Consider the following 25,475-nt stretch of genomic DNA (forward strand, 5'->3'; position numbering starts at 1 on the left):
AAGCCCTCGCTTTCAAAATCCAGACACTCCAGGAGTTATAAAAAAAAACAAAATGATGACAAGTTTGACGATGCTCGTTCGCCATTTGTCTCATTCTGGATCCGGGCAACCATTCTGGTTTCGTTGCTTACCAGGTTTGCCAATCGAGACTTGATTTGTTCTGTTTACTTCAATTGAAGTTCTTCAAAACCCCTCCGAATTGGCGAGGGTCTTGAATCGAGGCGAGCCATTTGCTTTGCTTGCTGATTTGGGCGACTGTAGATTCTGGTTTGGTTTCTGTGAAACTGCTTGTCGAGTGTTATTTTTTTACTTCCAATCATAGGTGATTACCGACCAGAAATGGAGGGTATTGGCTGAAATTTGAAAGCCTTTCCGGTTCATTCAAAGAGGGGGATGAACTTGAGGGTGACCTAGACAATCGGGCAATGGGAAAATAATAGGAATTTGAGAGAATGAATCGAGTTGTTCTTGCGATAGGTGGGTAGGATTTGCGGAATGTGGGTTTAGTTGGTTGCTGTCCGATGAAAGGATGCGACGTGATAGTACAGGTAGATGGTTTGGTTGAGCTCAGATTGATTTGTGTTTGGGTCAGTGCATGAAGGAACACAGACGGAAGGACTAAGGTCTTCTAATTTAGTCTGTACGGACTACTGAGTATGGAAAGGAATGAAACTAGAATGTCACTTGCTGAATCGACAGTCAGCTTCTTGCTTGAAAGAAAAACTGCAAGTCTGCTCTAGAGTCGGCTAATTCTGTTTTCAAGATGACCCTTTTGGTTGACTTGAATCGCTCAATTCGTTTTATTTTCAATCTTATTTTCCTTCAGCCTACAGAGTACAGTTTAGGGAGGGAAAATATGGGGGAAAATACACTAGTGAAGTAACTTATAAGATGAATTAGTTGCTAGGTTCTCTCTTTTGATTAGTCTGCATAGCTATGTTCTGACTCATATTTTTTGAGTTTTGTCGATACTGATTTGTTCTTTTCTTTTTGAGGAATGTGAGTTCTGAACTCGATATTAAATTATATTTTCAACCATATAATTTATAATGTGTTTACTCCGTGAGATATACACACGGTTGATCAAGTCATTTAAGTTTACTTGTAGATAAGTTTGGAACATGCCTCACTATAATTATCCGCATAAAACACTGACTATGTGGCTACCGCCAATTGAGAGCTTAATTTGGTCTTGAATTCAAACTTTTGTACATATATTTTCTTGTGTCACTTCACGAAACCAGTAAAAAGATTGTCCTTCTTTTTCTATAGCTTTGGTGATTTCTATTGGGGTACAAACCCTCTTGGCCGAAGTAGCTATTCTCAGACCAGTCATAAGATATCTGCTATTATTGCCTATAAAATTTTGTTGAAGCGATTTCCTGACAGTTAGGTGGCTGATAGTATGATAAGCTTTAAGGCCCTATTCCTGACCTTAGGAAGGAATAGAGTCAGGCCTTTACCGATTGGTTCTAGTCAGCCATTCTCCAAATGTTGTCCCTATAAGAATAACCTAATAAACATGACACCTAATTCATTTGAGTTTGCTTGTTCTATTTCAATTAGGACGTCTCTTTTACTATGGAGTGCTGCTCCATCTTCTTCTATCCTGCGCCTAAGTAACTTGACAGTTGGAAATGCGCTCTGAAAGGCATTCCTTTCTCCATTGCATCAGTCTAATGCGGAAAGTTCAAGATGTGAAATTCATTCAAAAGTATGTTGTTCTTCTATGCTTTTCTTCAAATCTATATTGAGAGGGCCATTTTAAGTGGTAGTGACAATTCAAGTGACTGTTACATTTATATTTACATTTATTTTTGAAACTTGCAAGTGTGGTGCTGGCCGGGCTTTGATTTTCTGAATTATTTTTTCCTTGTTCGTTTTCTGGAAATGGAAATAAAGATTTTTTTCCTATTGATAGTGAATCTCTATCAAATCGTCTACTCGGTTGAACCGGTGAACCACATGAGCTGCTGAAGTTGGTACCTTCTTCTTCCTCTTTTCACAAAGGGTTCCCTAGATACATGCCTGTGTCATGGTCCAGAGGTTTCATCGTATGACGAACCATGAATAATTCGGAAAGGACGGGCGAGTCTCCATGGATTTTTTTGAGTTCTCTAGAATATTCCTAGGGGCGGGCAGGATTGTAAATTTACCATATTCTAGAGAGTTCCTGCAACAAATGCGGATAGTTGGGATATGGGGAGATGGAATCTCCACCGTTAGAGTGAGGAGAGATCTACGGTTGTAATGAGGGGAGTCCATATATATAAGTGTCTTCTCCCCGTCATTTGTCTCAACTCACAAGCAATACAATATTTCGAGTTTCTCTCTCACGGGCCTTTTGAGAGTACCGGAGAAAGGCTGGCTGACTTGGGAAGAAATTCTTGAGGTCGCACGGGTAAGGGAATGTTGGATACATCCACCCCTTACGCTTGCCTGGACGATTATAATAGCTTGGATCCTGCCTAACTTTAATTATCTGTATTAAGAGATCTAACTATTGGGCTCCAGCCAATTGAGGACTTGATTTAGTCTCTGATTCCATCTTTCATTTTCTGAATGGTTTCTTTTGATACTCAGACGAGTTATCTACTGTGGCTTTTAAGCTGACCAATTTTAACATATTCTCCTTCAATTAGAATCCTTCTCAGAAAGAAATTTTGTGGAGTCCTTATGCTTGAATTTCTATGCCTGGGCCTTGATCGGCAAACTATTGTTATGCGATGCATCATCTACTTGCCTTCTCCAGAGAACGTGTTTTAATGCCAAGCCTCTTCTGAGGACCATCAGGGAAGATTCTGTTTAGCAGCCTCTTGCTTGTTTCCATTCACCAAATTACTCTGTCCAGCTGCTGAGTCATAGAATGCTCGATCTAGAGTACTTGCTCGGTTTACTTTGCTTTAAAAGTTCAATGGACTTATTTTCTAGCAGGTTGAAAATAAGTTCCTTTCTAGCAGGTTAAAGACAAATATGTTGAATTGTTTATTCCAAATCTGTTTCTCATGTTGGAGTTTTCTGTGTTTATTCATCATGACCTTAGGTGATGAAACTCATAGAGAATATTAGGTTATGAGGCCTGTTCACTAACGATTTGGTTCGCTTGTTGAGCCCTAATATGCTCCTAAAACAGACCTGTTAAACTGACATGTCTTCCATCAATGGGCTTCCATGGGTCAGGCGTGTTTTTCATTTCTTTTAAGTGCATTTACCTTGAATCCTTTGTTAGCTTTTTATTTGTCCTCATTTTTCTTTGGCTAACTGACAGTGCATATTCCCTTGAATTACAGTGTATTTTGACAAGTACCCAGTCGGCTGAGCATGCTCAAGACTTTGCCTATTGGTCTGCTATCGATCATCTTTGAGTAGTATTGGACATGCTTTGTGAAGGAGAATTGGTCAAGTATGTCTGCCCTGGTAAGCCAGACAGTAATGGATTGATTTCTCGAAGGTCAATAATAACAAGCCTCTTGAAGTACTTATTATGTGAAAAGGCGAGCAAGGATCATGGCTACTTTCTGGCCATAACATCCATTAAAAGCATCAGTTTGAAACTGGTCAACGAGGTTCGGTTTCCGTTGTTCCGCGTGATATTCAATTGCCGCACTTTCATGCCATTCCAGGGAGAAATCTTGCAGGGGGTTGTGGACCAGGTATTCAGGTCAGGAATGGGTTTGCTCCTCAGAAGTGGACCTTTAAAATGGGTGTATCTCTCAGCGATTAAAATGCCAGGTTACAGCTTTATTCCTGGAGAAAATCCTTCTTTTCTTCATGACAAGTTCGGGAAAATAGAAGCCGGTGTCGTGGTTCGTTTTTCAGTGCTCAGCTTTAGATGGATAGGGAGAAGATGGGGGGATGCAAGGAATGAGCTTGCCGTCCTTGCTAGTATAGAAGGAGAGTATCTAGGGCCTCTTCCTGAGGTTCAACCTGATGACATTGTATTGTAAATTGTTCTAGGAACAGGATTAATTTTCGTGATCTCTATTGAAATCTTTGTGTGATTCCTATCCTTTATTTAAGCTTGCAAGATCTGGCCTTTTATGTCATCAGGTCAGGGATGATAACAGATGCCCGCTTTAACAATCTCACCCAGCTTTGCTAAATGCAGAACTTGGTGTTTAATTGTACTGGCGTTTAAGAACATAAGAATTGATAGATGTCGGAATTCTCTTGCAGTACAATTACAGCACTCAAATTTCTTTTGTTTGCCAATTGGTAGTACTGTTTGAAACTGTTGAAATTGTTAGGCCAGGAAATCCTCTAGGCATTTGTAGATTTATAAGGTACTAAATTCTCAACGAAAATTCCTTACCAAAAAAAAATTCTCAACGAAAATTAAAACGATCCTCCGAACATTAAAAGTAGTAAATGTTTGTCATCAAACTTTAAACCATTGCCTAAGATCTCTTGGAATTTTCATTTTGTTATGTTCATCCTTTGTTTTTCATTCTAGGGAAAATTCTAAATAAGAGCTTGAAAATCACTCATTTTCTCAAATAAATGTCTGGAATTAACCTTATTTTAAAGAAGGGCCTCAAGTGCCCTCAATGTTTCAAAAAAAGGTTTGACCAAAGATATTTTCATCATCTTATCTAAATTTTTTTTCATGTTTTTCTTTCTTTTTTATTTCTTTTTCCCTTTTTTTTCATGTCTTTTCACTGGTGACCAGCCAATCTCGGGTGATGGCCGGCCACCGCCGAGGGGTGAGCAAGGCTGCCCTTGGCCATTGAGTCGCTGCGACCCTCTCCTCGATGAGGCCGGCTGGACAAGGCAAGCCCTCACCAAATCTAGGCAAGGGTCTCCCCACCCTTAGCCAATAAGGGCCTAGGCAAGGTCGCCGGTTGCCGGTAAGCCCTCGTCGACCCTCGCCTAGTTGCCGATGAGGATCGTCGGGCCTTTTGTGGCCACAAAAAGAGAAAAAAAATAGGAAAAATGAAAAGAACAAAAGAAAAAAAAAATCAAAAACAAGTAAATGATGAAATTGTCATTGGTCGAGCACTTCTATAAAATAATGAGAACACTTCATAGCCTTCTTTGAAAGAAGGTCCATTTCATACTCTTATTTGAGAAAATTGTGGCATTTCATGCCTTTATTTGGAATTTTCTCTTCATTATATTAGCATGTACAGTGTATATAACTTTTAAGGGCTAAAATCCTTTTTCATCTTATTTTTCTCAGGAAACTTATCTGCTAAACTATCTAAAATATCAATAATCATTAAAAGTGTAATTATACATAATAAGATTAAGTAATGATAATTTATTAAAATTTGATGAAAATGGCCACTTAAATACAGCTAAGTGAGATATTTTGAGGAAAAGATTTAAAATTTAAGTACAAATAGAATTTTAGCATTGAAAATGTCAGAGTACTCTACTTGAATCTAATAATCAGTATGATGAAGCTATTCGTAGCCAAATTCGTTTGTGATAAACTGTAAAACTGATTTACAAATAAATTGTTTTTTTTTAGAAATCATAATTGAGATGAAATATTAATTAAAGGATAACTTGTCAACGAATATGTTCATACGATAAAAGCAAAAGAATAAAAATGTCATTTCTCGCCTCTTCGTATTTGGCCCGAGATGAAAGAAAAGATAGGCAATCTATCTTTTCAGAATTAGATACCTCATTTTTTTTTTCCAGAACAAGGTACCTCATTTAATGTAGACTTTTTTCTCTTCATGGAGAACACCTTCCGCCTGTAGGGCGACAACAAGTTGAAATTTTCGAGTTCAACTTAGACATTTTTTCCGACAAAAAAATATTTCAATATCCTATAAATATGCATTTCCAATGTCTTGCACTGCGAAAATCACTTTAATATCTTTTTACTCGACTAATTATTCCATAATGGTAATGTATATTATCTCCAGTTATATTCATTTAAGTATTTTAATTTAGTAAAAATCTTGACGTCAACCGATATCTTAAAATACGCTATAAGCGATTTGTCATTCGAGCTTTTCCTTATTTGTTTCTTTTTCTTAAATATCGTACTTAGTTCTAATAAGTTGGCCATATTCATCGAATTCTAGTAAACCTTTTATCATCTCACAATCTTGTTGATAGTGACTTATTTATCAATATTTCTTTAGTTAATATATCGTACTCCCTTTTTTTTCTATTTTTTGCATTTCCTATATCATTTGAGGGTAAAATAAATATTTCTTTAAAAAAGAAACACCAGTCGGTACAACAAAATGAAAGTTTAGGGGAGTATTGTTTACCGGTTGAAAGCTTTGAGATAAATACATACAAACCTCAAAGTTCATCGACGAAGCCTCTTGCTTACTTAATGACCATTTTGCCCTTTGAGCCGACCAGATGGCGGCATGCCCGGTATTGGTTCTAGCATGGGGCATTTGGGAGGGCAAGGACTCCGGGGGCCACTCTTCACTTCTTCCGACCTTTGCTAGTGTGATGGACGTGAATTTTGGAGTAGATGAAGGACCGACGGCTATTGGCGGCCACCAAGAGTGAGTAGAGAGAACCGATCGAATCGGCCAATTCAATTCGGTTTCGAAGGGTTTCGGTCCGGTCCCCGGTTCCTAAAAGTGGAATCGATGATCGGGCGGTTTGGTTCCCTTTGGGGAGGAGGGATCAGACCGGACTGGACCGACTATTCTTGTTTGTAATTATGTAGCATCCTTGTTTGTAGTGAATCCTCAAGAAGCAATTCCATGCGAAGTGGAAGCTAGTTTTGGTATATCATTAGAATGCATCATGTAGCGGAGTCTTCATAGGTTAATCTCGAAATAATTGCATAATCATGCTTAGCATATCCCGTGTTTACCGGTTACCCTGGGCCACCCGAGAATCGGATCGAAACGGAAATTGATCACCCCTATTAAATTCTTTATCGTTGCTAACAACAATGTATCTTGAAAATTTTTTAGTGCCTGGCTGATCCCATTTATTCTTACAGTCTCCTCATCTTGCATGTTTCACAATTAACGGAGAGGCACATGTTTGTGCTCTTAAGATTGGTCTCAAGAAACAAAACAATATGTAAATACGATGGTCAGAATTAGGATTTTGAGCGACCCTATCAACATGCTTATGGCTTCGTACAGGGGTAAAGGTCCTTCCTTTTGGGGCTCAATTGAAAGATCAGATAATTACATAAATAATTTTTAAACTTTGGTTCAATGTGCAATGTAGTCTCTAATCTTTGAATTTGTTCAATATGGCTCTTAAACTTTAACATAATGTGCAATTTAATTCTAAACTTTTAATGTATTTGTCATTGAGTTTTTAGCACATATTTAATTTAGCTCTTAAATTATATGAAAATGTTCAATATTGTCCATTGAAATTCAGAGACTAAACTGGACATGTATACAAAATTCGGGGACCACATTGAATACATTGAAAATTTAAAGATCACATTGCATATCAAATTAAAGTTTATGAATAATAATAAATAAATAAATATTTTAAAAATTACGTTAACTCAAAATTCAGGTATCTCCTTTCTTTGTCAGGCCACGACACTTGTCAAACCACTGCAAACTCTCGCAGCTCTGTCTCTCTCGCTCTCTCTGGGTATAGTGAGCTGGGCGTTTTAAGGTAGTTTCATAGTTCAAAATCGTTCCTTTCGTTGTTGCTCCGCTTTAATATTTTGTGGTTTTTCTTGGGCCAATTACTTTCTTCCGTCGCGACTGCTTCTGCATGCCCAATTCCATTCTTCGGTTCTGCTACCTTTCGTCGTCAATGGCGTTTTTATTGAACCGGTTATGGCTTAGTTTTGCGACTGTTCACTAGGTTGAGCGCTGTCCCGGTCCAACCCGGCAACCGGACGCCCTCGGTTCATCTCTCTCGCGCTCGTCGCTCGCCACTCGCCGCTCAATCTTCCCTTTCTCGCGGTAGCCGAACTGTTCATTGCACACGGGAACGAGGTAAACATCTTGGGTTTTTTGGTTTATCTTTCCCTATGTTTTGGTGAGGCCGATTGTGGTGTTGCGGGTCTGGGAAATGAGCCTGAGCTTTTGAGGTTTCGCGGGTTGATCGCAGGCAAAAAGAGGGAAGGTGTATTTTGTGTGTCAAGTGGCGTTGAAGTGGTTCTTTGCTTTGCTCATTGGAATTGGTAAGCTGTGATCTGTGTCTTTTGCAACTCTTATTGGAAGTCTGGAGGGCTTCTTTTTGTAAAGAAATATATGTATACACACAGAGCCCGTCCCGGTCCAACCCAGGAACCTGACCGACCAGTCCGGCTCCTGGACGAACGGGATGGGTTCCCGGTACCAGGGTGGGTGGAATCGATCAGCCCTACTGTTCCTTGGCGCATTTGTCGGTGGGCTCTATTAGTGAGAGTTTCTTCTTTAATAGAGATTGAAATGCTCCTAATATGATGATGGGTTTGTGGGATTTTGATTCTATTTGAGTTGCTACTCATTGAGAAATGAGTGGATGATGCTTCATTCTCGTCGGCTGATTCACTTGGGTCATGTCCATTTTGAGAGCAATCACTTGTAATGATATAAATTCAGGCACCAAGGTAAGCTAGGCAGTGAAACCCTTGTCCAGCCTGTGGCAAAATGAGTTTGGCAAGAGAGGCTCTAAGTGTACTCATTTTGGGGTTTGGTCCATGCAAATTTGGACTTGGGAGTTGTCACTTTTCTTTTGGGAGTTTTATGGATGTAGTAACTCATAGATATCTTCCTTTTAGTTTTCCATTCATTGGGCGAATACAAAAAGTAAGTGTGTGCAAATAGCTTGCTACTTCTCTGAGATTACAATTATAGGGATGTACAAGTGATGAGACTCAACCCGCCCTAGCGTCAAGAAATCGTTACCAACTGGTCCAACCCTCCATCTTGGTAGTGAGTTTCACATTGACAGATTTGAAATTTTTAATGACCAACTTGTTCCTTGCAGTGCAATTTCTATCTCTTTCTCGAGGCTGACAGTCTATATGCAGTGATGAGTCCTATTTTGCAAAACAAATAAAAGATTCTCCTTCTTTTTCTATAGCTTCAGTGATTTATCTCAGTGGTATTGCTTTGCATTTTCCTAATCTTGCCTATTCTGAGTTCAATATTATTTTTTTCCATTCTACTCGTTCCCTTTCTAAGCTAGCAATGTTTATTTTTGTTCTTTCGGAATTTATGCTTTGCAGTCATTCCTATTGTCATGTTTGCTTTCTCACTTTCTGTACACTTACATGTATATGTGCTTCAACCTGCATTCTCAAAACCGTGTGCGACATGTTCTTGAATAGAAGTGGTATTCTGGGGTGAGGCCCTGAATTGTTATCTGTTCTGTTCTGAAGTGTGGACTTTTACTTGATAATGATTCCGGTGTCATCATAATTTTCTCCATACCATGTTCTAAGTTATTGATGATGCTCCACAACCAAGTGTAAATTGGTAAGTATGTCTCTAGACGAATGAAAAGGAAAAGTGAAAAAGAGGTTGGAGGGACAATTGATAAGAAGAAAAGCAGTGAAATAAAGTAGATAATTACTTTCAATGAGTATATTTCCTGATCTATTATGATTCTAGAGCTGTCTTATCATCGACAAATTATGTGCTAGCATTGCGAATGTGGACCTTACCAGGGGCATCACCACATAACTGTATAGGTCTTGCTGCTGCTGTTGTAATGGACTCTATTGTGTCTCATCGTATTCCCGCTTATTTATGCAGTTTTATTGACTTCTGTTTAGTTAGTTTGTCCCCGTCTCTTTAAATTTTGTCAAGTCCTTTCCTCAAATTTGTATAGGTTTACATTTATTGTAGTTGTGGACCAAGGAACACACACATGTTCTCTCTCCCCCCTCTTGCTTGATTTTTCTCCTGTCTCAAGTTTTCAATTCTACAACCTAGCTCTCCCAAGGTATGATGCATGAGGGCCTAGCGCTCCAGAGATGTAAAACTTGCAATACCTTTTGAGATAATCTCATGTTCGAATTTTGTTGACAAAAGCCCCAATACCTCAAATACCGTGCATTTGGATTATGTTGATTACAGTTTGTTCAAATGCCTAGAATTAATCATATTGGAAGTTGAGGAGCATCCAAGGGTATCTTGTTGAGGAGCATCCAAAGGTATCTTATTGAATGCAGTTGCGTCATATTACCAGTTCATTTAATGATTAGGTTGTTGAACTTTGCACTGTCATGTCATCCTCTTCCCAAAAAGTCGTGGATAAAACTGATCCATCTGTTAATGTTCATCAGATAGCATTCGGAAATGTTTCTGAAGGTGCAGCTCCCGTGGAACGTGATCATTTCAGCAGAAAACCTGGACGTGAAGGGACTAATGCTGCAAAGGTCCATCATAATACGCCTCTTGGATGACTTCGCATGTAAGAAGGCGACAAAGGACCTGGGTTATTTCCTCGCTGTGACGACACTGGAAAGCATCGGCGAAGGGAAAGTGAGACAACATTCTGGAGACGTCCTTTTCCCTGTGGTCTTCAGCGGCATCACCTTTAAGCTTTTCCGGGGAGAAATCCTGGACGGAGTCGTGCACAAGGTGCTCAAGCATGGGGTATTCTTGAGATGCGGGCCTGTCGAGAACATCTACCTCTCCAATCTGAAGATGGGCGACTACAAGTACGTGCCGGGGGAGAATCCTGTCTTCCTGAACGACAAGCTCTCCAAGATCGGTAAAGATGTGACTGTCCGATTCATGGTGATTGGGACAAAGTGGCTCGAGGTGGAGAGGGATTTTCAAGCGCTGGTCAGCTTGGAAGGTGATTTCCTAGGACCTGTTTCTTAGTAACTTTGTCACATAAGCGGCATGTCTCTATGACGCCTTTTTTTCCTGTAAACGAATCACTTCAAACGTGTCTATGATATGTAGTGGTTAAGATTCGCCTCCTCGATTTTCTGTATGTTCTCACTAGTGGTTCACCTGTGGTTTCCACGAGTTTTCTATCTGAGGTACTGTGATGATGATGCATCTGGTGCGGCCTGAGGGGTGGCTACCTGAGTTTTCCATGAGTTTTCTCACTAGAGAGCTGACCTGTTTCTTCGCCATTGCCAGTGCTACCTGTTTTGGTACACCTCTAGCGGGGAACCTGTATGAATATCAAGGATTTGAACTAACTGTTATTTTTTCGCTTCTCGAAGTCCATCTCCTTGTCGCCGCGACTTCATCGATCCAGATTCTTTTGAAGTATAATTTACTATACATACTGCAGTTGAATGATGGTGGTAGCGGTGGAGTGGCGAGAATGACAACTCTTTACTAATGCATTGGAATTCTGAGTTATTTGAATGTAGCCGGATTTGATTAGAGTCGGATTGAGAATGAGATGGTTCGGTACAAGAGATATGTGACTCGGCACATCATCTAATCCATTCATTTGCCAACTTTAACAGAGAAGAAAAAAAATAAAAGAACAAACCATATCTATTTTCTCTAAGTTTGGATAAATATTATACGGACTAAAGTACTCTACAAGTGTCAAAACTTGTGTGTGGTGCTCACTTTATTGCCAAAATTTTCAAAACGATTACTTAAATGTCAATTTTTATGAAAAATGCTCACTTCAGTATCAATTCTAGTTTGAGGCGACGTGGCTCGGCGAGAATCCTATGCCTATTTTTTTTTATTAATATTTGAGCTGATGTGGCTCATTGGAGTTAGCATTGAAGTGAGTATTTTTCAAAAAATTTGACACTTAAAAGTGATCCTTTTTTTTTTATAAAATTTGATACTTAGGCGATCATTTTAAAAATTTTGACATTAAAGTAGGCGACATACATGAGTTTTAGCAAATTTAGTTGGCGTGGAAGTTCTTTTCTGGCTATTCGGCTCGTTCGCAAGTAGGTACGTGCGTGCATGACTCTAGCGCTGGACCAAGAGAGGGGGAATGCAAGCGCAACGTCGCTCGGACATCCTCTGCCAGCTTCAAGCAAGAGCCTTTTCATCATGCACACACGCCTCGACATCGTCCTCGTCCTCTCGCTTGGAGGCCCACCACGATCACCTCCTCAAGAACTCCTGCGACGATGCTTCCTCGTTGAAGCAAATCCACTCTTCTCTCACCACTCGCGGTCTCATCACGCAAGACCCGCACTTGAGCGCTCAGGTCATCATCAAGTACTCCAAATTTGGACGCCCAGATAGTGCGCGGTCCTTGTTCGACGGCATCACTGCTAAATGCGGGAGACCCAATTCGTTCCTATGGAACACTATGATGCGTGCGTATGCCAACAATGGGCATCGTGCGGATACTTTGGAGCTTTATGCCCTTATGCGCAGAGGTGGCGTCCTGCCCAATAACTACACTTTCCCTTTTGTTCTCAAGGCGTGCGCTTCCGATTCGAAACCGCTTGCGCGCGGCTGGGAAGTTGTTCATGGGGAGACCATTAAAACTGGGTTTGATTCCGATATGTATGTTGAGGCGGCTTTGGTCGATGCATATGCAAAATGCGGGCAAATCAGTTACGCGCGCAAGGTGTTTGATGGAATGACGAAGAGGGACCTCGTTTGTTGGACCAGCATGATTACTGCCTATGAGCAGGCTGAGCAGCCTCAGGATTCACTGATGCTATTTTGCAGGATGCAGCAAGAAGAGAGTCTTTCGCCTGATCCGGTTGCCGTGGTTAGTGTTGCCTCCGCTGTTGGGCAGGTGGGGGATGTTAAGAGTGCTAAGTCAGTCCATGCGTATGCCATCCAGAACGGGATTTTGGGGGACGTCTGTGTCGGGAATTCAGTAGTTGCAATGTACACCAAATGTGGGAATATAGAATACGCGCGCATGGCTTTCGATAGGATGAAGGATAGAGACAGAATTTCTTGGAACTCCATGCTTTCAGGATATGTACAAAATGGACACGCCAATGAAGCTCTGTTGCTGTTTGAGCAGATGAAGGATTCTGGGTGTCAACCTAATCCTGTGACGGCATTGATTATGGTATCTGCATGTGCTTTCCTGGGATCCCGCCATCTTGGGAAGAAGATCCATGACTACATACTCGAGAATGAGATGAAAGTCGACATAACACTGCAAAATGCATTAATGGACATGTATGCTAAGTGTGGGAACTTGGAAACAGCTAGTAAGATGTTCTATGAAATTCATCCGAAAGAGCGGGATGTGAGCTCATGGAATGTGCTGATTTCAGCATATGGCATGCATGGGCATGGAGAAGAAGCATTGAACCTCTACTTGCAGATGCAAGAGAAAGGTGTTGCACCGAATCACATCACTTTCACGTCCATTCTTTCTGCATGTAGTCACGCCGGCTTGATCAATGAAGGCAGAAAGTGTTTCGCAGATATGTCAAAGTTTTCTGTCACGCCGGAGGTGAAACATTACGCTTGCATGGTTGACATGCTTGGGCGAGCTGGACTCTTGGATGAAGCTTTTGATCTCATTAAAAGTATGCCGGCATCACCGAATGGTGGAGTTTGGGGAGCACTCCTTTTAGCCTGCCGAGTTCATGGGAACAGTGAATTGGGGGAGATTGCTGCAAACAATCTCTTTCAGATTGAGCCAGCACATCCAGGATATTATGTGCTCTTGTCAAATATATATGCTGCATCGAGGAGATGGCAAGAAGTTGGGAAGCTGAGAGAAAACATGAAAACTAGAGGACTAAGTAAACCTGCAGCTTTTAGCGTGATAGAATATGGTCAAGAGGCAATAGGATTTCATACTGCTGACCAGTTGAATCCATACCGTGGTGAAGTTTACAGGCATATGGAGCGGTTGCTTGTTGAGATGAAGATGCGAGGGTATTTGCCAGACCAGTCATGTGTTCTTCATGATGTTGAAGACGAAGACAAGGATCACATTCTGAATTATCACAGTGAGAAGCTCGCAGTTGCATTCGGAATAATGAGGACAGATCCGGAATCAGTGATTACTGTGAGCAAGAACCTTCGCATTTGCAATGACTGTCACTCAGCCTTCAAGTTTCTTTCGGACATATACCAGAGGAGGATTGTGGTGAGAGATGCTAACCGGTTCCATCACTTCCAAGCTGGCTCTTGTTCATGCAAGGATTACTGGTGATCCGCCACTTTGAACTTGAGCATACTTCATCTGTTTAAAAAAGGACCTTGAACCCCTCTGAGTCATCCCTTTTGATGCATTACTCTGAGGCCGACAGATTCCGAATTCTTGGTGATGCAGAGGGATTGAAGTTTCATCTAAGGGAGAGGTATATGGAGGACGCTTTTGCGCCGTTATTTTCAAATAGACCCCTAGAAAGAGCTTGATGGCATGTTGGTATTCGAAGGGCCAGAGGACTTAAAGGTGAGTGCTTGTATCTTGGTATCTAGTGACGATCCTTGTCTGACCACCTTTTTTCCAGCCACCAAGGGTCGCGCAAGCTGGTTCTCGCAGCGCATTATGTAATCCAGTTTTGTGGGAGAAATCTGGGTTTGGATTAAATGAATTCTTTAAGAACAGAATTGTCTTTCTCGACAGGTTGAAGGATGATGAATTAGCTAAGGTACAAAGATGAGCGCCGGTGGTCGTTGTAGCCTTGCGACAGAGTGAAAAAAAGTTGTGGGCTCCCCGAATGATCATTCTCAAAGTCATTGTAACCTGATGTCTCACATAACAGATGAAGATTCTCTTCCTAACAACCTCTTCAGCGAGCTCGGGCTCACCCAGCCATGGCGAGGCTTTCATTCAGATTTCTTGCGCATAGATGATGTCTTCATGCGCTACTGTCACGAAATTAGCCAATGCAAAACGTCTTTGGTCGTCTTTAAACCGCTTAGTTGGCAAGACTTGTCAAGAACTTCAGCCGTAGATTGCTTTCCTCCCCTTTTTACTTTGCCCATTCTCTCCTTGCCCATCGCGATTCCTCTTGATCTTGATAGATAGTGTATTACATTGAGATAGATAGATTATGTTGCTGTTACTTTTTTTGTGTTTTTCCTAATCTTTATTTGTTGCTCTATTGGGTCAATTAGCATCCTGCTACTATCCTCTTGTGACTTTGTTATTCTGCCAAGGCACCTTTAAACTGCAGTGATAGATGTGGATCTCACCTCAAGTCAAAGGTTGTGCACAGCCATCGTTTTTGGTCGATCCATCTCGGGCCGATGGCCAAACACACGCATTTCAGCTGACGACCAACAAACGCAGATTGAAGTTTCGTCCACATCAAACTCAGTAAATTTATAGAAATCAAAACGACTTTCTCCTGTTGGCGTTTCCTCCAAATTGCCTTGAATCTACAGCTCTCATCTCATTCATCAACAAAACAAACTGTTCCACCATAGATGAGCAACAATTACAGACCTTTACAAAATGTACAACAGACTTATACCCGTAGCGAATGAAAACCTGTACCTACCAATACACGATCTCACCGTTTGCCTAAAAAGCTAGTATTCAGTGAATTTTCTCCAAGCAAAAAAAGAAAAAGAAAAAGAAAAAATAGCCCAGAGAGAGAAGGGGGAAGAGGAGAAAGGAAGGGAAAATTACCCCTGAACTGCCAAAGCTTGCAGGTGCTCTATAAAAACTTGCAAGCTCAAATCATCGGTTAAAATAACATCCGACCCGTCGGTGTAGGTGGAGTTCTGAGTAACTGAGGGGTTCAACTTAGCAAGAAGAAACCTCGCCTGACTACTGTGCTGGTCGCATTTTATCAGCTTCGGTGGCGGAGCTCTTTCAACCACCAACTGTTCCGCATCGATTTCTGGTGCCTCCAACAACTTCCTCAGATTCTCATGGTTCGGGTCTTTATCATAGCCAAGCTTCCTCCACTGGGCAATCTTAGACCCATAATGAATAACCACATTAAAATAAGAATCGAAAAGTAATATAACATCGGGAGAGATGGACCGAACATCTAGTAGCACCGGAACCGGGGGTCCATCAAATGAATACTGGAAAAGTGTGGGCTGCATCATGATAAGAGATCCCACTACACCCTCACGGTTAAGCATCAGTCTGAAGAAAGCTGTCTCATCTGGAGAACTATTGAAAACGTCTATAAACTGCGACCTCCTCAAATAATACATGAATTGGGGATATAGTGAGAAGTTTGAAGACAAGCGAAATGTAGACGGATCTTCCTGTATGTAGTCTCCAAACTTAGAAGCAAAACGGATAAGTGCATCGTCTAACCATCTAATCACATCTCGAGCATAGCAGCTCTCCATGCGGTGGATGGCAAGTCTAGCCATAACCGAGGCTGCTGCTTCTTGATCAAACCCTGAGGCAATTTCAGGGGAGTTCTTGCCAACCCATCTTCTCGCAGTGGTTGTCACTCTCTTTCTAATACTTGAGATTCCATAGCGGTAACTAGTTATGAACTGTATGAAGAATGCGGTTCCTGGCTGGATCTTTTTCTCGTCACCAACTTGGAAGAAGAAAGCTATGCATGCTTTATTTGTGAGTGCGCCCACCTTCCATGAATTAGTACCGCCCTCCCCGATCACGTTCTCGCTCACTAAACCATTGCTTTTCTGAAGAGAAACACAGGGTCCTAAAGCACCACAAATCTTCAGATCTTGTGTTGTCACTACCTCAATTGTTACATCAAAGTACATTTTCAGATTTCCTTGTTCGTCACGACTAAAGAAGTTCTTCAAACACTTTCGGAATTCATACGACTCAAAAGATTCTCCCAGCATCATAAATCCACCCGAGTTATCAACAGGAGCTTTTAGTTCTGCAGCTCCGACTTGATCAAGGGAACACGCAAATAAATCAAGAACAATGGACGCATCAGATAACCTCTGCAATAATCTCTTGTAAAAGCTGCAAGATTTCAAATAGTACGGTGCACACCCATTAATGAGATCTCTGTGTGTTCGGATGGAATTATTCCGATCAAGATCTACGACTATACCCGGGCCAAGTGTGGCGGGTCCTGATGTGAATACCATGACCCGAGACCCCACATTGCTCAAGCACCCTTGTACAAGTCCCACTGCAACTGATATTGCAGTCCCTGTACATCTCAGGGGGCGAGACGCAGGCCTCGCTGCTGTTGAACAATGGATCTCTTCAATAGCAGTTGTGATGCTAAATTCACATTCAGACACAGGAAGCAAATACCCCTGATTTTGAATAATTGGTGGCTTTCCAGGCTGTTGATACCTTTTGCGATGGATACCCAGGAATTGTTGAACCTACGATGAAGCAAAAAGAAATCTTGTCATCCTGCGAGAATTTACCAGGTTATGCCCAGCAACTAGCAAGGATAAAATAACTCTATTGAGAAAATCAACTCGTACAGTCCCAAGCGACCTTTAATCTACAATTTTCTTATTTCTCCTCTTTTGTTCAAATTCGGACAGAGGATTTACACCACATATAAAGGCACAAAGTGTTCAAGCTCATGAAGGTCTACAAATGCAGCTAGCAACTTATTGTGACGATGATCATTGAAACTAACAGAACAGTTTAGTACTTTGACTGTTATACCTACATCTTCTGGAGACCTTTTACAAACACCCAAATAATAATCCTCAACAGCATAAATTACCAATATCATACTATCTCCAACAGAGGATATGAAACGGGCATGAGTTAGATGAAACTAGAAGTCACTGAAGTCACAATCTGACTACAATATTAAATTAAACAAAGCACCAATATACGACTGAGCCTTTTACCAAAAGGCTTGTAACAATGTGGTAAGACACATTCACGTTCACAGTACTCGTCTCACGACCAATTTCATACTCCACTTTTGTTGCAATCTAAAGTATCCGAGATTCTCTTGCGGCCACCTCTTGTTTTATATTTTGTTACTCTTTAATCGAAAACAAAATAACAAAAGGACTTCGATAAAACAGTAGAAAGTCAAGGGTGACAAGGAGTTACCAACTAACCTGATCAGCTGAGAGCTCGCGTTCTCCATGAAAAACCACAACCCTTGAGCACTCCGGAAAACCGAGATCATGAATCCTGACCATCGAATCGAAAGTAACCAACCCCACAAGTGCACTCTCCGGCAACTGCTCCACCACAAGCAACAGCTCATTCTTAAGCGCCCTCAGGTCCTCCTCGCTCGAACAAACATCCACCACAAACACAAACGCCGGCCCCACTCCACGCACATCAGCACTTGACACCGACAATGATGAAAAGGACGAAGCAGAAGCCACAGAAGGGATCGACCTGGGTGATCCATTTGCCCAACCTTGGTTCATATTAGGATTCGAACCCCAACTTTTCCCTTCCAACTTACTAAACCTATGATCCACATTTGCCCGAACTGAACTTGGCGACGACCCATCACCCCAATTCCTATTCAAACTAGCACTTGAACCCGCCCTCGCATTAAAACCCGAATTCAATGACAACATGGAAAGCGTACTATTGCTAAAACCGATACCCAAACCTGAGTTCGCAGTCGGGCTGGCGTACTCCACCGCGCTGTAAGTCGGGAAGAGCTCCGCCGGCAGGTTGTTCTCTCCAATACCAGCATAGGAACGAGGAAAGGGGTTTCTTTGGTGACAAAAGGGGCACACCCAGATCCGTGACGGGTAGTCGACGCGGGCGTAAGGGTTCAGGACGCCGCCGCAGCGGGTGCAGATCAAGGGGTCGTAGGTGAGGACGGGGAGCTCCGGGAATTGCGCGAGAGGAGTGCACATGATGCTGAGAGGGATGACGAGGGACGAGGACTCGGATTTGGAGGTTGGCCACGCGTTCCACGACCACCGAAGCCCTTCGATCACTTCTAGCTCGACGAAGTCCATTTGGGCCAAATTCGGAGGCGACAAAGGGAGGGTTTTTGGTGGGTGATCTCACATGGGGTTTTTGGAGGAGAGTGAAGAGCTTGATGTTGGGATTGATTGGTATTGCTTGCAGAATCGAAATCAGAGAAGACGGAGGAATCAGGAGGAGGAGGAGGAGGAGGTTGTCCTGATCGCTAAGAAAGCGAGAAGGAGAGGGAATGTTTTGAGTGAGAACGAAGACTGATGTCCAGCCTCTGGGTCGGGAGCGAAGAGAAGTGGAGAGCTAAGGAAAGAAAACTCCTGGTGGGCTTTTTGATTAGCTTCTATGACGAATCCGTCGCGACTCTGCGTGCGCAGTCGCAAGCTGGTCGAAGAGCAAAGCAATGATACATCGTATGCGCACCGAAAATGTCCGAAATCAAAGTTGGCCAACCCGGTTACTTCGTTATTATCGTGAAGGGGCCTAAAAGTCGAAGCTTCATTTGAGCCATCAAGACTTAAAACGGCAGCTTGCAAAGGGTCAATAGCCTGAGCAGTGAGCTTGAGGAAAATGACACGATAAACCTGCATGATAATGATTTTGATTCTTTGATTCTATTTTTTAAAACAAAAAAGAATGTGAATCATGTTTGATAATGTAAATAATTTTAATTCTGATTCTGATTCTATTTTCGAGAATAGTTTTGGAGCAAAAATAATAACAAAAATAATATTTGTTCGGAAAAAAAGAATTACTTTTGAGAATCACAAAACAAAATAAACTCCGACAGCTCTCACTTTTCCCTTTCAATTCTCTCATCACTTTTCCCTCGACCTAAAATAGAACGAGGTCTCATTTTCAAAGAAAAATATATAAAATAAAAAAAATTCAAAAAAAATCATAAAAATCATAAAAATATTGAAAAAAATTATAAAAAAATAAGAAAAATTTCAGAAAATCCATAAAAATAGAAAAATCTTATAATAGGATAGTTTGACCTTATTTTCATAAATTTGGACCTGTATTCCCTATATTTCATATATTTCTTTTTTAGAAAAAGAATAAACACCTTTGAGATTAAATTTGAACCAAATTTCTCTAAGCCTTTAGGACTTCATTAGGCTCTTATGATGCGATTTATCAATGTCATGATTCCTTGACTACGCACCGATTTCATTGGTTGTGATTTGCTTGGGTAAAAGTACTTTAAATTTAGTCTAGTTTTAGAAAATTTGAAAAAAGACAAAAACAACTCGCGTGAACACTTAACATTGGCTTACCTCAAATGTTTAAAAATGAATTGAAAATGTGCATGAAACATATTTAGAAAATATTTAACTTCGGTGCTGAAAGGGCGTCAATGAAAACACCAACGTAACCAAGTTTTCGAACCTTAGATTTCTCTAGTTGCGCAGAATCGAACGATTTCTCTTAAGCGCTCAATAAGATTTCCGATCTACCTTGCTCAAAGACTTGTGGCGACTTCATTTGCATGTACACAAACACATGTCATCGATCACACTAAAATCGAATCTGCTATTCTCTCGTTGATATTTGGTATAGGCTTGGGAGGGCTCGAGTTAATCCGAAATCACACACTAACTCAATATAGTCTCTCTCTTTTTTAAGCTTAAAACGAGTCGTTATGACATAATAATTAGATGGAATAGCATGAAAAAATGTTATAAGCAATATGCAATATGTTATATAAGAGAATCAATATGAATTATTCTTCGATTAATTTGAAATGTATGATGGAATTTTACAAAGTAACTACGTAATTCTTTTACTTAAATGACAAAAATTGGGAAGAAAATTATTCTCGAGAACAAAAGTTTTGTGCAGTTACCAAACGCATTTCTATTCCAAGAGTAGAAATTTTGTGCAGTTACCAAACACGTTCTAACTCTCTAAAATTCATCCAAAGAGCAGAATAAAAAAAATCAATTCTAATCAGAATCATTTTTTCGGATCGGAATCGTTGTCATGCAGGCCAAAATCTCATAGCCTTCGTAGAAGCTCATTTTAATTTCAAAACTTTTCCTAGAATCTAAGGCATGTTTGATAACATTTCTATTTCTCTATTTTTAAATTTATTTGTGTACGTCGGTTTATTTTTCTATTCTCGAAACAAATCGGTGGCTAGGAAATAGATTGGAACCGAAACAAAAAGTGATTTTTTTTATTTTTTTCTGGAGAATCAAAAAAGAAATAAGGTCATTTTAGAAAAATAAACTTAGCGTAACCCAACCCGACTCGTATATACCTAAGTCATTTGGTCAATTGGGCCGATTTTGGTGCATTATTTATTATTTTTTTAGAAGACCATTTATACTTTTAGCTTACTTAGTATAGTTGTCATCAAACTAATGTCAAGATATAATCAAAATAATCGATTTATTTCTTTTTAATTTCTACGTTAAAAATTTTCTTTTAGCACCCTTGGATATATTTTACAGAAGACGCATAGGAAAATTCGTATGCAACATGAAAGAATTGACAACAATGGAAGAATGCTTAAATTCATATACGAATGCTTTGTATCTACATATATGAATTATGTTAATACTTGAGTTTTATTAAGTCCCATCTTTTGTTTATCGAAGGTGGGTGTGGCGGGAATCAACGAAAAGGGCGGAGTTATATATTATTAATTTTTGGATTGAATCTTTAAATGTTGTCTTTTGATTAATTATGATGGTTTTTTTTAGAATTCTTGGGAATGCAGGTGAAAAGGGAAGAAGAATAAGTGAAAACAAAAATGACCTGAACCGGCCCAATTTGACTCGAATCATCGAACTACCCGAAATCATTTACTCATTACTCGGCACAACCCGACCTGAACCCAAAACCCCATAAACTTTCCAGTTCGATAGGGCTGGCTTCGGTACTTTTGACACCACTACTAATTATTACGTTGGATTTTTTGATGTCATCTTAGAATATCTTGACTAGTTAGATTCTGACAAAACTCTATTTTTATCCAAACATAAATTGTTAAACTTTTTTATAATGAGATGAAAAAATTGGGAATAGCAATTTTTAGGTCTTACCAAACACACTTCTGTTCTTTTTCTATTCTCGGAATAAAAATTTTATATAGTTACCAAACGCATTCTTCTGCTCATAAATTCGTCTTGAGAATTTAAAAAAAAAACATTTTTGAACAGAAATTGTTCTCGAAAAAAGAAATATTACCACACGCACCCTTACCTTAAATGCCACTGGCGATAAATTTGGGCCGAAGGTCTTACGTAGCTTTTTAAATTATTCTTTGGATTTGGACGCGTCTTTTTTAAACAAATTGACGTCCAAGGTGGAAATTTTTTTTGTCCAAATTGGCAAAGTGAACAGAACAAGTAGCTTTCTTTGGGCTCTCTCTCTCTCTCTCTCTCTCTCTCTCTCTCTCTCTCTCTCTCTCTCTGTAGAGAGCTAAAAGAGCAACACTTTGTTTTCACAATAGAGAAATAAAGGACTGTCTCAACGGGTCTATTTGGCAATGATTCTAATCCGGCAAAGTAATTCTGATTCGAGTAATATTTTCTTATTCTGTTCCCTAGATGATTTTAGAAAATTAAAACATAACTGCACAATAACAAAAATGCGCTTGGTAATCGTATAAAATTTTTGTTCTCAAGAACAACTAGGTGGTGAACTCTTTTTAAAATTTTTTTAAAATTCCACCCATTTTTAGATTTTTAAAATTTTTAAAGTTTTTTGCATTTTTTTAAATTTTTAAATTTTCCCTTTCATGAATTTTTTTTAACTTTTTTGTTAAATTTTAAAGCTTATTTTTAAATTTTAAAAAATTAGTTGTTAGTAAATTGTCAAATCTAATTTAATTTTTTTTTAAAGTTCGGAAGTCCACGTGGACTTAATCTTTTCAAAAGAACTTAGACATTGTTCTTTTTTATGATTCTCCAAAGTGATTCTTTTTTCCATAATTAAGTTTTTTTATTCTTATTTTTGCTTCAAAACTGTTTTTGAGAACATAATCAAAATCAAAATCATTTACATTACCAAACATGCCTTTGATCATTTTTGTTTTGAAAAACAGAATCGTAGAATCGGAATCGTTGCCAAATAAACCCTAATTCACCTTCATAATGCTCTAGTTCTCATTCGCCGTAGTTCGGGGCGACGAAATCGGAAGCATGGGCGAAGAAGTACCTCGTTCTTCGAGCTTGGAGGGGGAAGAGGTGGCCTTGCAGTGAAGTGGAGACCATGAGTGGATGATTGAACACACAGTGATGATGAAGACAAGGCCGGCAAGAACCATCGATCGAATCCACATCCTCACGGAACCTCAAATGAGATCTTGAATATTGTGACATAGCCGATGGATGGTACGCGCTCGACCACCCCTTCTTCAACAACCATGGGAAGTTTTTACATAATGTTTCTCTGATTGTCTGCTTCAAGAATCACCTTGCATTAGAACACCGATCACTTTCAATGACTTGGAATATGCATTTTTGGGGATCTCGCCGCTCTCGTATGCAGTAATTTAGCCCTAATTAAGTCAATTCGGGGGAAAAAAAAAGGGGCAAACCATGTCATTTGATATTGATTGAAATTCTCCAGAGAAGCCACAAAATAACCAATATATAATAAATGATACCTTGTGGTATTTATGACATCATTAATCGAAGTTAAGACTTAAGTGATTATTTTTCTATTAAATTGGTCCGTCAAAAGTTTTCACTCTAAAGTGAATGCGGTACTAAAGATACAATTTTGCAGCTAAGTTTGTGAGTTGCTTATCTCTATGGCTGCGGAAAGCTGTCCAATATCGGTTTCGTTAAGAGCCACAAAAAAGTCCAAGGGCTCCTCTTTAAGGTCCATTTAGGCCGATATGGAGCAAACAAGCCATCCGCCGTCAAGTCCCTCGAAGGTCTATGTGAGCCAGGAGAAAGCCTCAAAGGCCCGTCAAAGCTTCACACAGTGTGGCTCCCTTGAACCGAGAAAAGATTGAACTAGAACAAAGGTTAATTGTGCTCAAAATAGCCAAGAAATCCCTAATCGAATCGAAGTACATGTGCGAAAACAAGGTGCCTTTCCGGGTATGCCCGGTGAGCGACGCTCCGGAGGCCGCCTTTTGAGGTGCATCGGATAAGCTAGCTCTTGAGGCGGACCTTAAGATTGCTTTCTGATGCACATGGTATTACATATGCCATCTTCCATGGCACATTTGAATTGCCTTTGGAGGGTGCATTGTCACGAGTCCGTCTTTCGGTGCGGAATTTGAAAATGGACCCTTTTTTTTTAAGATTTCGTTTGTTTAGCGAAACATAAACTATTTGAAAAATACATTTGTAAAAAAGATTACTTGTATCGCTTACAAAATTGAATGAACAAAAAAATCATTTCATCATTCACGAGAATTTTTAGACATATATTATTATTTATAATGAAATCATTTTTCATTTACTAATAAATTTAAGCAATACAAGCGATCATATAAAAAAATTATCTTTTACAAAGTAAATGGAGCCTAAGTTGCTTTTCGAGAATCAGAGCACAAGATCCCCTCTCTGATTCCCCTTCGGATGGACAAGGTATCGCGAGTCACCATTTGAGATTGGCATCCGTATATATTGTCATTATCCATATCCCTTCTTTTATGCAGGAAAAAAACTTCTTGAAAAATAGAATAGAGAGGGGCAGGAAAAAAAAAAGATAATTATTCTGCTTCTTTATAATATTTTTATTTTTCTGTTCTTGAAAACATGTTTGGAATAGAAATTCGTTTGGTAAAACAATTTTATTATCTAGTTTTGGTATAATTTTTCATCTCAAAAATAGGTTTGAAACAGAAATGAGAAGTAAAAATCTTCTACTACTTTCTATTTCTGGAACAAAAACAAAAACAAAAATTCTTCTCATATTTCTCTCCCTCTCTCTTGCGTCCCTTTTGTCGGCTGCCGACCACCGGCCGAGGCCCGGTGGCCAGCCACCGTAGAATTTTATTATTATTATCAAATGAATTTTTGTTCCAAGAATAGAAATATTGTGTCGTTATCAAATGTGTCTCTTTGCTCAGAAACTCGTCCAAAGAATAGGAAAAAAAAAAGCTATTTATGGCCAACCATAGATCCTCAAAATAAAATGGTTAACATTCGCGCGTTTAGAAACTAAAACAATCATCACCCATTTGACTTCTTTCAACAGCAAAAAGCAAGACCAGCATTGGACACGGTCCTAAACCAGTTATGCCCTAAACTAATTATATCCTTTCGGATATTGCTGCATAAAATCGCCATCATCCTGCATGGCGTGCTAACATGAATGACTTTACTCGAAAAGATGTCCTACATATACCATCACATCAGCGATTTCTTGCAGCAATTAACCGAAATGATTACATTGAAATTTTGCGCAAAAGTTTATGATGTATTGGCAAATTTAAAAAGTTTAGGACTAAATTGGCATCCGTACAATAATTTTAAGACGAAATTAGTAATTTTACTATTTGCTATCTTTAGATGATTGTTAACGTGAATAATCAGATAAATTACCATGAAAACTTAAAGGATTTACATGATATAGGGGCGACTTTCTACTAGGATGTCGAAACAATATAATAAGGTTCCCTTTATCCCCAACCAAATATAATTGTCACAAAAAAAAAAAAAAAATACACGAAGATCAGACAGATAAAATCGATTAATATTTGCTGAAAAGTACTTGCAAATCAGTTCATATACATGTACGTGACATTATCGAAATCGAAGAGAATATTTATTAGTGCCTTTTATAATCATCCGCATCGGGATGTGCTAACTATGAATTTTCTCGAGTAAGTATTTTTGGATAAATGACACAAATGGTACTTAAACTTTGATCCAATGTGCAATGTGGTCCATGAACTTTTAAAC

General features: G+C 39.7%; 4 protein-coding genes across 12 annotated transcripts; 3 read left to right on the forward strand and 1 right to left on the reverse strand.

Moving 5' to 3' along the window:
* LOC115750264 (DNA-directed RNA polymerase V subunit 7-like) lies at positions 1–4,178 on the forward strand. 5 transcript variants are annotated; one of them, XM_048279543.1, is made up of 3 exons: positions 25–134; positions 1,922–2,088; positions 3,291–4,178. In XM_048279543.1, the coding sequence occupies exon 3, from the start codon at positions 3,378–3,380 to the stop codon at positions 3,945–3,947; it is 570 nt and encodes a 189-aa protein (XP_048135500.1). In that variant the 5' UTR covers positions 25–134; positions 1,922–2,088; positions 3,291–3,377; the 3' UTR covers positions 3,948–4,178. The 5 variants fall into 5 exon arrangements, with proteins under 5 accessions (XP_048135505.1, XP_048135500.1, XP_048135510.1 ...); XM_048279548.1 differs by lacking the exon at positions 1,922–2,088 and having other exon boundaries at positions 1–134; XM_048279553.1 differs by lacking the exon at positions 1,922–2,088 and having other exon boundaries at positions 90–221.
* Positions 4,179–7,498: 3,320 nt separating this feature from the next.
* On the forward strand, positions 7,499–10,913 carry LOC115750265 (DNA-directed RNA polymerase V subunit 7-like). Of its 5 annotated transcripts, XM_048271187.1 has the most exons (4): positions 7,499–7,660; positions 7,771–7,904; positions 8,020–8,092; positions 10,187–10,913. In XM_048271187.1, the coding sequence occupies exon 4, from the start codon at positions 10,200–10,202 to the stop codon at positions 10,728–10,730; it is 531 nt and encodes a 176-aa protein (XP_048127144.1). In that variant the 5' UTR covers positions 7,499–7,660; positions 7,771–7,904; positions 8,020–8,092; positions 10,187–10,199; the 3' UTR covers positions 10,731–10,913. The 5 variants fall into 5 exon arrangements, with proteins under 5 accessions (XP_048127144.1, XP_030543350.1, XP_030543354.1 ...); XM_030687490.2 differs by lacking the exon at positions 8,020–8,092; XM_030687494.2 differs by lacking the exon at positions 7,499–7,660 and having other exon boundaries at positions 7,876–7,903; positions 8,016–8,092.
* An 886-nt stretch (positions 10,914–11,799) lies between these two features.
* LOC115750262 (pentatricopeptide repeat-containing protein At3g12770-like) lies at positions 11,800–14,037 on the forward strand. The gene has a single exon (XM_030687484.2). It carries the CDS (start codon positions 11,830–11,832, stop codon positions 13,978–13,980), a length of 2,151 nt encoding a protein of 716 aa, XP_030543344.1. The 5' UTR covers positions 11,800–11,829; the 3' UTR covers positions 13,981–14,037.
* A 1,107-nt stretch (positions 14,038–15,144) lies between these two features.
* Positions 15,145–19,013, reverse strand: LOC115750261 (protein transport protein Sec23A). The gene is made up of 2 exons (XM_030687483.2): positions 17,769–19,013; positions 15,145–17,063 (listed from the first exon to the last, which is right to left on the reverse strand). Exons 1-2 carry the CDS (start codon positions 18,636–18,638, stop codon positions 15,405–15,407), a joined length of 2,529 nt encoding a protein of 842 aa, XP_030543343.1. The 5' UTR covers positions 18,639–19,013; the 3' UTR covers positions 15,145–15,404.
* Positions 19,014–25,475: the final 6,462 nt, after the last annotated feature.

Source organism: Rhodamnia argentea, chromosome 1, assembly GCF_020921035.1.
Source record: "Rhodamnia argentea isolate NSW1041297 chromosome 1, ASM2092103v1, whole genome shotgun sequence".
Lineage (NCBI taxonomy): Eukaryota > Viridiplantae > Streptophyta > Magnoliopsida > Myrtales > Myrtaceae > Rhodamnia > Rhodamnia argentea.

What these genes read in the sequence shown, in the direction of transcription:
- LOC115750264 (XM_048279548.1), top strand. Translation starts at nt 3,378, where the DNA reads ATGCTTTGTGAAGGAGAATTGGTCAAGTATGTCTGCCCTGGTAAGCCA.
- LOC115750265 (XM_048271187.1), top strand. Translation starts at nt 10,200, where the DNA reads ATGTTTCTGAAGGTGCAGCTCCCGTGGAACGTGATCATTTCAGCAGAA.
- LOC115750262 (XM_030687484.2), top strand. Translation starts at nt 11,830, where the DNA reads ATGCAAGCGCAACGTCGCTCGGACATCCTCTGCCAGCTTCAAGCAAGA.
- LOC115750261 (XM_030687483.2), bottom strand. Translation starts at nt 18,638, where the DNA reads ATGGACTTCGTCGAGCTAGAAGTGATCGAAGGGCTTCGGTGGTCGTGG. An exon ending in GCGAGCTCTCAGCTGATCAG is followed by an intron (nt 17,064 to 17,768) that starts GTTAGTTGGTAA and finishes GCTTCATCGTAG; the next exon opens with GTTCAACAATTCCTGGGTAT.